A 12274-nucleotide genomic window follows, 5' to 3' on the forward strand; every position below is an offset into this window, starting at 1 on the left:
AGTTTGAAGCCTTCATAACTTTAATATAACTTTGGTATGAGCCTTTACTTTTCTCTCTGTGGGTTAGTAATTGTATTTGGGTATTCCTATTGGGTATGATAGTAGATATAGATTTATAAATTCATGGATGTTTAAGGTTTTATTTATTTTAAAGCTTGTTGTTTTTTTAAATATATGCCTTATGTGTTTATAGCATTCAATATTAATTTAAGTTTATTTTAAAATACATTTTAGCATGAATTTTTTTCTGACTTTTACGTGTTTTTCAGAAAACATTTGTTTTCTTTTTAATAAATTAATGTGAGATTTCATGGTTTACACCTTGTCTTTATAGTAATGCATGCAGTAGACAATTACAGTTTTATTCTAGCTAATTTGACCAGTGTTGATCTCGAGACTCATTGGCCAAAATTGGCTGGTGAAAAAGTGTGGTTATTTCTGTTGGCTTGAGAAGTTGTTGGATCTAAAGTGGCTCCTAGGGTGAGGATCAACTCCTTTGGGAGATGAGAGATGACATGAGGGTTATTTACTTTTCATTAACAGGTGGTCACATTTCATCCTGTGAGGGCTGCCGCAAAGGAATATTGACTTGGCCTGCTATGCGTGGGTCTTATGAATCTTGAGTTTCTTAGACCTTCAGTTCTTTATGTTATTATTGAATGGTGAGGGTAGAAAATTTATGTCATGTTTCTTTTTAAGACTAAATTTGAAAGGTTTTTCAAAAGTGGATTTTTTGGGGGGCAAGTCTGTGTTTGAGTCTTGTTTCTATTCTAGGATTTAGCACCTTGCTTGGCACACAAAAAGGCCTTCAATAATTACTGAACGAAGGAATTGGACAATTAATTATCACTTATGGTCTATGAGACGTCACAGTCGCTACTATTTCCAACCTGTTGATAGAAAATAGAGACAAATAATTTAGGATCACACAACATGAATGAGACATGAAAGAGTAGCTGTGCAAAAGTGTATATATTATATTTTTAACTTTGCACTAAGTCCATATGTAGTGTGGAGCTATTTAATGATTTTATTCAGTGTATGAAATAAGAATATGTGATTCAACTTAACTGTATGGTGCAAATAAGATGTTCAAAAAGTTTATAAAGAAAGTATGATTTCACAGAGATGGCTGTGAAGAATTAACAGGCTATCGACATTGAAAAATTAACAAATGTTCGGCCTCACATTTCTTCATAAGGTAAAATAGTGCAGCATTGTACATCAATTATTTCTCATAGTTTATTTTATAACTCCATTTTATAAAGACAAAGCTTCAGTAGACAGAAGTTGTGTGGCTTTTGACTCTGTTGGCAATGTGTCAAGTCATGTGAGATTCATTTGTATGTTTTAAATGTATTGTTTTATAGTTGCACATTACTCATTTGACTTCTTTCTTTTCTTGTTCCTTGTATCTTACCCTGAGTATTTTCTCTGATGAAATAGTGTGGCAGGGTGAGGAAGAGAAGAGAAAAAAGTAGTCAGAATGGAGAGTACTGATATTTGATTTTAGACAGAGAAAGTGCAGTAGAAGAGCATCCCAGGAGAGCTAGACTCCAGTCTCTGCTAGGAGTCTGGCTTGACCTTCAGTGTTAATTGTTTTTAGATTTTATAGGTCTGTGCTTTGATTTATTATTGTATCATTGTGAAATAACTATGTCTTTCCTTCAGGCTTTATGGACTATCTTGACCTATTACATTCCCTGCCCCATATCCTACATGCTGAACCGAAGACTACTTATAAACCCCCAAAAGTGAAAATAACAGTTAAAAAAATGATGGCGCTCAATGGGCAGATTTGCTGATTTTTTTTTCAGTTACATTTTATTTAAATGTAAACATTTTTTTTTTTTAAAAAGCACTCCCTCTTTGAAAGGGTGATGTTCATTGAAATTTATTCTGGACTCTAAACAGAGTTATCTGGAAAGACAGTTTACAAAAAGTGCATACGATGCAGGGATTTTAATTTGAAGTTATTGAAGATTTTTATTCTCAGAATTGAGTTCTGTTTTCTCAGATATTTCAATTTACTTTTCAGTATTATCAAGATAAGTACGATGATACCTTCACAATAAGGAAATTCCTTATTTTTCTTACCCTGTGTATTAAAAATAAAAATAAAATGAGAGCTATATAGTCTAGTGGCTAGCAGTTCTTTCTGTATACTGTTCACAGAATGATCATTAATTACCTCTTATTTGCATGTGAATGGGGAAATTAAACTATACGCCTGAAAGACCTTCAGTTGAAGGTTTCAGTAACTTTCATTAGGTTTTCAGTCTTCAGAACTTATATAAATAGAAAAATAAGAAAAAATGTTCTAATAAAAGACCTGTGTTTTATTTAAAGGTTTATCACATAATTTATCTAGAGGACATATCTATTTATTTGTGAATATGGAGCAGTGGATATATTTTTAAGAAAAATCCTTGGTTTGGATTGAGAGAAGCAATATTTTATAACTAACCAGTGTCCCTGAAAACCCTTTATCTTTCTTTGTATTGTTATAATAGGGAACTATTGATTAATTAATTAAGTACTAATTACCCTTGTTAAGTAATGGTAGAAAAATGACATTTATGGATGACATTTTGAGTCATGGTCTTTAATAACTTGAGGAATGCGGTCACCATTTTTAGTCAACTATTATTCTAACCTGATAAGCTTTCCGTTTTCCAAGTTACATATTGGTGTGCCATTCTGAGTAACATCGTATTAATCATTCTCCCATTACACAACTTTATTTCTTTCATTTGTATTACTTTTTACAATATGTCTGATCATTCTTTTTATAAGAGGTTTATTATTACTGTTTGACCTCAACTTCTAATCCCAGTCAATTAACTTTCAAAAGCAAATTTTCAAAACCTTGACATAGTTCACAACTTTCTAGTACTTAATTCTTTGCTTTTTCAGTTCACAGAGTTTTCAAGAATATTCTCTGAAAATCATCAACTCCCTAATCCAAGTTGAATTATCAAAGAATATTATATATTTTCCTCTTCTTATGAGCTAAGGATGATCTTGATGAGGTCAAGTATAGGCTAAAAATAGGTGTCATGAAATAAACAATACCAGAATAAAACATGGAATTCTTCAACACCAAGGGAGTGTCAGGAGTTGAAATCCAAGTTGGCATTTCTGACTGTTTGTTACAAGTTTGTAGAATTCAAGAACCAGGATTTGTTTTCCCTCTTTTTCTTTCTCCCCCACCTTGGTCTCCTTTTTGTTTTTCTTTTTTTCTCTCTAGAGCATTACTTTGTTTCAAAAATTTTAACCTCAGTAAAATTTAAAAAGGCACCCTGCCTTTCAGTAACTCAACCAGAACTCCCCAAATCTGGACAAAGAAATAGCAGTATGGTTCATTCATAGAAACTTGCAATAATGTTTTAGTAAGGATGAAACTTAACTGTTTGTGAGGGTAGTGGTCTGATTGCTAGGAGGACGGAATACAGCTTCCTGGACCATGTTCCTCTGAAAAGAGGAGGCCATGGAAGAAATCAAATGTAATATAACAAATGTAATATAAAAAGGGGTGGAGTAGGAATGTGCGTGGGTGACTTGTTTTTAATTAAAAAAAAAAAAAGTCTACGTCATTCGAATGTAACCTGCTGTCCCTTACTTCATGAAGTCGGTAACTTTAAAACACATTGCACAAGTTGCTTCTCTGTGATCATCAAATATGTTTAATTTAATGAGGGTCCAATACTCTTCTACCACATGACCTAGATTATAATAGATAAACCCTCCTCGTGGCCAGAGTTGCTCTTTAGAGTCTTGCACAATCATCTGTGTTATCTCTTTGCAAAAGTTTAAAAAAACAAGCCCTTCAGAGCTGCCTGTTCTGTTGAGCACATTAGAAGATGGTTTTGTTGCAGTGATAATCAACATTTTTGGGCAAAAAGGCTGATGAATTAAATTCTTAAAGCTTTTCTTAGAAGTATTTTACTGCTTAGAGTGACAAGGACCTAATGATTTAGTCATTTCATTTATGAAGCTTATGTTGTGGGTATGGTAAGCCAACGTTTAAGAAGATTTTTAGGTCAACACTAAGTGTAGAGTTAGATTTATATAATTGGTAGTTCTTTCACCAATTGTTCCATCATTTAAAATGTATTTTTATTTGAAATGTAATTATTCAGAACTTACATTCCTATAGCTATTTCTACTAAAGGCTTTATATCTAGTATTAAATTATTCAAGAACAATGAGATGACTTTGCCTCATTTAGATGTTTCTGATATCTATAAAACAAAGGAATTAGGAAAGATCATTTTAAAGATTCCTTTCAGCTATCTACATTTTTATATTCTCTGTCTGATGAGAATTTAAGCAGCAAATTAAAAGTTTTCCAATTTTCTATGAAGCATCTTTTCATCAGAAAACAATTCTGTTTCCTGTTTTACAGAGACTGATACATAGAAAGTACTCAATACTCCCTTAAATGGTTATTATTTTTATTGTTATTTTTAGTAATTATAGACTTTATATATGAACAGCCATGAACATTCCATGGCATTTAATTATTCAGATTCTGGAATAAGTAACTTTAAGCAATATTATATAAGATAGAAAAAGATAAAATATTCTTTGCTATTTTGAGTAAATCCAGCTAAATCAGTTAGCCAGCTGGAAGTATGGCTCTCAGGCCAATCAGTTCTACCAGGTAGATTAGTAGAAATAATTTATAGTTTTATTTCTATATTATTCTTCATTTCTTATGTTATCTTAATTTAAACATAAGAAATCAGAGAAGTTATGATTCTTTCTTCTCATTATTTGATTTTACTGGTTACATTTTTCTTATTGCCAGGCAATATAATATTTTTTAGTATTACTACCTCTAGAATCACATATTCTTCCTATCAAATTTGATCTTAACCAGCCTTTGACATGCTAGAAAGAACATAGATGTTGGCTAAGAGTTGAGTTCTGATCTTGGCTTTGTAAATTATTAGTTGTGTGTCTTGATCTGGAACTCACCATCATTATCTGTGAGATAGGGATGGTATTAGTTAAATTTAGGTGAGGGATTCCTTTTAAGATTAGCAAATAAGTCATGCCAAGTGCCTAAATCAGCAGGTGGCACTCTGTGGGTGAGCAACTTATGTCAAGTACCCCAGCTTTCAGGAGGAATCGTATTTATCATCATTGGAGCCATTAGAATTTATTTATTTAAATACCTATTTGCACTAACTGGCAAAATAGCAAGTGGTGTATTTATTTCTCCACATAGATATGTTAATATATTGTGGTTTATAAATTTAAATACTTTAGCCTCTATTTTAGGGTTTTTCTTAGTTATTACACAAGGATTTCCTCTTTTTTCCAATCCTTTCAGGAAGATTGAAAGATTTGATTAGGAGTCCTACATGACATGATTTTAAATTTAAGTCATCTCAGGGTCAAAATTCCATTTTTATTATTTTAAGTTACCTAATATTTAAAATTCTAGTAAACTTTGTGTTTCTTTTCTTAATTTTCACTCTTAATTTTGCTTTTTTATGTATGGCTTTAATGATTATAACTTACTCTGAGTAACTTTGGGCAGCTTGCTACACTGTATGACTACTATCTATGGGTTTTGGTCTATTTCCATATAATCCTCCACAACTTGCATTTGAAGCTTGTTTTTTGTCCTTTTTGGGCTAACTTCCACATGACCTCACTTTGCTTGCACTTTGTGTTTGACTACGACTTCAGTTTGCCAAGGTCACTGAATTCTGAACCAACTCTTTAAGGCATTGTCCACTCTGATCTCATCCTACACAACAAGCTTATTTTACTCACCGGCTAATAGGTCCTCTTGTATTTATATATTCTTTAGCAAAGATGTATGCACCTAATCATGATCTAGAAAATTTATTCAATGCTCTTGAATAAAGGTCAATTGCATCTAACATTTCCACTTAGTCTAGTATATGTCTCTTTTTTAAGGAAGAAATTAGTACAAGATTTATTCTTTATAAACACATGTCTCTCTTTAAGGTTTTCAAGTAGGGGTCTTATATGTTATAGCTTTTTTATTATCCTAGTATATAAATCACATGTGCCTTGGATTTTTATGTTTGAAACCATTTTTACTAGGTCTTTGTTCAGCTTTATTTTTCAACTACCTTTGTTTCACTTCAACCACTCTGTATGTTATCAAATGTTAGATTGACAAGCACATTCATGAAAATTGGTTCCTCAATTTCTATCCCTCAAAATACCAATTGGATCTTAATGAATATGTCTCACTTGATTGGATTTCCAAACACTTCAGATTATTTAAAAACCACATCATCTAACAGCTTGATATCTATCTATCTATTATCGTTATTGATGAATCTTCTCCTTGGTCAAACTTTATATGAGGAAATCTTCTACCAGATTCTCCTAGTTTTTGTGATGGGGAAAATATATGCCTTTTATGTGGATACAAATCTACACCCTTTTTCCTTAAAGAGTAGCCTTTTTTTGTCCATATCCTCATTTAAGACAGTGCTCCTTATTATATTAAGCTAACATAACTCAGAATTAACCACAATAATCACTTCTACCTTTTATATTCCATTTTCATGCATCTATGCTCAAATACAAAAATAGCTTTCTTTTTTGGAGGATTGCTTCACCTTCTTTTACTCTGAATTTATTTGCTTTCCAGATATACCTTGCTTCTTGCTTTAAATTTACCTCTTTAATACTTACCTGGCAGGGGAGATAAAGTGATAACGAAGGTGGTTTTCTCAGGGCGAGGCTTATCCATTGCACTCCGGATGTACTGACCCCTGTGATTTCCCCAAATGTGGGAAACTCAACTGCATAATTCGTGGTAGTGGGGGGGGGGTACCTCTTTAAAATAGCCTTTCATAGAATTATTAATTGACTCTTCTCTTTTCCTATTCCTAAGCATCTTTATTTCGTCTTATATTCAGCTGGCATAGTTTTATTTCCTTCACTTAAATAAACATCATTGGACAGGCAGAAACTCCGTACATAGGAATTCATCCATCCCTTCCATCATTTCCCCAGAAGCATCTCTTGCATGTTTTCTGTATTGAAGACTTTTTGATAGATGCATCACTAAGAACTGTCTCTGATTCATTACCTTGCAAGACACACTTCGAGAGGGCAGTTGGCAGTTTCTGTACCTTTCAAGAAGGAATAGCTAACACCATTATTTTCACTTTATTCCAAAACATGAGGCTTTTATTCTCCAGGATGAGCAATTTTTCCCAATTGGTAGCAGACTTCTCCTTGCTTATGTCAATGGATTGTCCAAATGAAGAGGAGACAAATACAGGCTGTCAATCAGGTTGCTTTATGTTTCCTTTTTAGAGGATTATTAACATAAATAGATTAATGGGAACAAAAATATGGAAAAAAGAAGAAATAGTATTAATTAAAAGCATATGAAAGTATGTGACTTCAATAACAATTTAAATGAAAACAAATTATCAGGTTTTTTTGTGTGTTCAAAGAAGCAAATAAAAGATAATTAATGTTGGTGAGAATGTATCAAAAGGGACACTCATATATTATGATTGATATCTACATGGGCACACTTTCTTTGGAAAGAAATTAAGTAATATTTATCAAATATTGATATTGATATGCATTGTACAACAATAGAAACAATGAAAATGGAATATGTTACAGCCATTTCAATTAAAGTTTTAAAAGAACATGTAATGCCAGGCCAGCATGGCTCAGTGGTTGAGCATCGATCTATGAACCTAGATGTCACAGTTTGATTCCCAGTCAGGGCACATGCCCAGGTTGCAGGCTCCATCCCAAGTGTGGGGCATGCAGGAGGCAGCCAATCAATGGTTCTGTCTCATCATTGATGTTTTTATCTCTCTCTCCCTCTCCCTTTCTCTCTGAAATAAATGAAAATATATTTAAAAAATAAAAGGACATGTAATAACATTGAACATACTTATAATAGTATCTCATGAAAGTATAATGGAAGTTAATCACACTTTTCAAAATTATGACCTGTGCATACAAATAAATGCTAAAGAAAAATGCACTAACTTATTAGCAAAGGTTATGTCTGAAGGGTGGGCTATTATCTATTTTTCTGTATTTTCCAAATTTCTTTAATATCAAATGAAAATAAACACTACTTTGTACTTGATATAGTACCATTTTGAATACTAGATATCCCAATGATAAAGTAATCAAATTAATTGCTCTTAGGGATTTGGAAGGCTGAATGCTTTCATTCCTCTAAAGAAATGATAAATTATGATGTTAGATAAGGATACTTCTCTCTCTGCCCCTCCTCTCTCTATATATATGCATACATATACATATGTATGTATAATCTTTCTATGATATACACATAAATATATATATTCATCTCTATATATATTCAATGAATTTTCCAATTTATGAAAGAAATAGAATACTTTTTAGTATTAAATTAAAAACTACCAGAATGTTATTTACTCCATCAAAATTGAGAAAAATAATGTTTAGCTTTAATTTTAGTTTCAGTTTTCTTTAGTTTAGTTTTAGTTTTCTACATAGGATTGTGCAGAGAAAAGTAACCCAATCCTACAACTATGATAATGTTAATAGAAAAGAGGGGCTAAATTTATATGTAATATTTTGCTTTTTTGAGTGAGTGACTTATAAGATTAGAGAACCTTTAATGGCCTGGCTCTTACAAAACGCATTTCAAATGCACTGATTTCCTCAGCCCCTGTGTGTGTGGGTGCATAGGCGTCACCCTACCTAACTGTGTGCAGCTTATGTGAGGAGAGGACCATGAAAATACAATCATAGGGAATAAAATCAATTCAAATTAAAAACACTTTTTAAAAAATGCTTTGAAAAAGTGTCTTTAATCAAAGTGAAATACTTTCACTAAATTTTTCATGTCAGACTTAAATGTCAGTAGTAATTAACTCTTATCACCTCATCCTTTTGGTCTATCCTAATGTAAACTTCCTCACTAATATAATAATTTGTTTTCCAGTTTGGTTGTAGATTTCAGTCTCTTCCCAACTGTCATATTTAATAAAAGCACAGACAATAAAGGGAGGAAATATACTACAATGTTCATTGCATGAGTACTTCTGGGTAAGGGGACCATGATTGAAATTTATTTTGCATTAGAATTTTCTAAAAATAATAAGTAGATGCCATTTTTCTAATTTGGGAAAGACAAGTCTCTCTCTCTCTCTCTCTCTCTCTCTCTCTCTCTCTCTCTATATATATATATATATATATATATATATATATATATGATGAGACCAAGGCTTAACCTAGAATTGCACTGAGTCAGTAAATACTATTTCTAAGTCTTTAATTGCCTAAGTTGCGAGTTTTCTTTCTGACAGTTTTTTCCTCCAATTCTTTTTTTATCATCTTTCTTTCATACAAATTTCACCTTTGTTCAAAGCACTTCTGTAAGTACCACAAACACTATTTATGGATTAAGGGCAACCATTTTAAGGCATGCAAAGTCTTCCATGTTATGATTTCTATTCACTTCCCCACCCTATACCATGCATTTAGGCTTTATTGGACTGTTTCAGAGCTTTTTAAAACATACACCACAGGATTTCATGTGCTTATGCTGTTGCTCATGCCATCCCTTCTGTTATTCTTCCCTCTATCTACTTGGTATACTCGTATGCATCCTTTAGGATAGCATGGTTCAACACAATCCCACACTTAAATTTTACTGCACATGAACAAGGGAGTTTATTTATTTATTTTTTTCATTGTATTTGGACGCCCTACCATAACATTACCTATTTTATTCATTAATTATGTACACTAGATTAGACTATTTTTTCAGTTTTCTATCACCAGGAGCTGGGATAGAAAGTAGTTTGGATTTGGAGAGTGCTTATAGATGAATACAACAAGTAAGACAGATGATTGAACTTCAACTTAGTAGTTTTTTAAAAAACCCATTCTCATCCTCTACCCTCTAGTTCTAGCACTCATCCTACGTTAGTAAAAGTTACAATCTCTATGTCATTTTATGTCAACTTTTCCGTGTTGGGAGGCCCTAGGAGGGAGCCTTTATTTCTTGGCCTCCTTTGCAAAGTATCAAAGGAAAATGCTGCAGTATTTCCTGATCTACATAGACACATGACAAGTGAGAGCTTTCCCCCAGCCAATGAGAATCTTTGCCTGCCTGATCAACCATGGGATTGAAGGGCTAAATTATGAATTTCAACTCAGTTGAAACATGAATGCCCAAGTTTTAAGAAATTTATATGTAACATTTTAATAATTTAAAATCCTTTTTAAAAATTAAAATTAATGTTTGTCAGCATTTCCTACATGTACACATCTAACACTTGAGAGGGATTGAAATAGGCTGCTTTGCTCCAGTTGTGTTTTACTTACTATTACCAATTGCTTTAAAATTTGGAACACAGAACTTTATTAACCCAGAAGACCAAAATGAAACAAAAACAATATTTTTACTCTCTATTTGTGCAGAAAAGTCTATTCTGATGTCCTTCTTGGCTTTATGTGATTCCACTGTCTTTTTCCAAGCAGAAAATGGCAAGTCTTCAGGTTTCTTTAGAAATCTAACATTTTTTTTGAGGCAAATTAGGCATCACATCTAATACAAGTAAAAAGCCTTTGATCCTTGGCATTATTAGAAAGTTGCTACTCTTTAGGGTGAGATGCCTAAGGTTGTCTAGGTCATTCTATTCAGCTGCATAAGCAATTCCTTTGATGGATGACTGGTTTTCTACAACACTAGCATTATTTCAGCAGGAGAAGGTAGTGTTTGATGTTTTGCAACTCGTATTACATGTCCATAGAACATCTCCGGGCATTACCTTGGGAGGAGGGGTTAAGAGAAGGAGGAGCTGTGGCTGAAGACATTTAATAACAGAATGAATGGAAATTCAAAGATCCCTGTGCAGTCAGCCCTCAGCACCTGACTGTACTCCCCTCTCCCCAGCTTTCTTTCGCATTAATTAAAAATATTAGAACAAAATTCTCATAAAATATATGTAATTTCATTTAATTTTAGTCACAAATCAACATCTTCAAAATGACGAGGATTTTGACAGCTTGCAAAGTAGTGAAGACCCTGAAGACTGGTTTTGGCTTTACCAATGTGACTGCACAACATCAATGGAAATTTTCAAGACCTGGCGTTAGGCTCCTTTCTGTCAAGGTAATATTCTCATACTCATTGCTTCTGATAAAATTGTATGGGATGTAGTTTAGTGTGAAGCAAATATTTGAATGTAGTTCTGAAATGTTAACTTATTAATATTTACTTTACCATAGAACCTACTGATTTACCTGATGCTTATTTTTATTTGCTCTGAGTAAAAATACAGCAATTTTCACACACTGCAAAGGAGGGCCACAATTCCTGTTAACATGTAAACTGTAAGTGCTCTGTTTAGAAGGCAAATATTTTAAAAGCGTTTAGGGCTCTGTGTGTGCCCAGACACTACTGCTCACAGTTTGGGTTCAAACATGGGGTTGCTTTTATTCATGAGCCACATGACGGTGTGTTGAGCCCCTGTTCTATATTGTCTCACTGTAAACTTTTATCTTTTCAAATGTCTTCTTTTCTCAGAAAATGTTTGAAAGGAAAATATCTGATACTTGCAGATCGTCATGTATTGTAGACAATGATTTTTCCTTTTTTCCTCTTTGCCCTTCTTTAGAAGGCCAGATTTATGAGTTTTAGTTTGCAGAGTAAGACAGAGACAATTAGCAACTGATAATTCTGTTCCTCTGAGTGTACATATAACTGAAGAACAGGTCCAGGAAGGGAACATTAAGTGCTCTTCCTTGCCCCCACCCCTGATTATGAGAGTTCACTAGGCTTCTGTTCCTTTCTGTACCTTGTGAAGACATTTATTACCAGAGAAGTCTGAAGCTACTCCATGGGAACTTTGACAATGCAAATCACCTGTTGTGAATATAAAGCTGGAGTAATCTCAGTGGTTCTTTAGTAGTAAGAGCTGTGAAAAGTGAAGTAGACAAAACCCCCAAACAATTTCTCTCAGTGGATACAAAATTAGGTTGTAATAGTTTTAAGTATTCTGCTTATACTTTATATGTCCACTGGGTTGACTAAAAGTCCTTCAAATGCTTATACAGATTCTACTGCTTAGGTTGCTCCAGTCAGGATTCAATATGGTTGTAACTGAGTGACATCTGTAGGGCTTAGCAATGCCCATAGATTCTTATGGCCTCCACTGACAGGAATGGGGAAGGGACAGGAGTAAAAGGAAAGGAAAAGAGAGTGACAGACAGAAAGAGACAGGAGGTAAGGAGTGAGAGG

General features: G+C 33.3%; 1 protein-coding gene across 1 annotated transcript in view; it reads left to right on the forward strand.

Annotated features, from left to right (window-relative positions):
- Nucleotides 1-12274, forward strand: part of CPS1 (carbamoyl-phosphate synthase 1) — a 144297-nt gene that overhangs the window by 22162 nt on the left and 109861 nt on the right. Inside the window, exon 2 of the mRNA XM_080671221.1 lies at nt 11000-11146. Within this exon, the coding sequence (XP_080527347.1) occupies nt 11000-11146 (147 nt within the window). The remainder of the gene's footprint in view (nt 1-10999; nt 11147-12274) is intronic.

The sequence above is a fragment of the Plecotus auritus genome (assembly GCF_963455305.1).
Source record: "Plecotus auritus genome assembly, chromosome: 5".
Lineage (NCBI taxonomy): Eukaryota > Metazoa > Chordata > Mammalia > Chiroptera > Vespertilionidae > Plecotus > Plecotus auritus.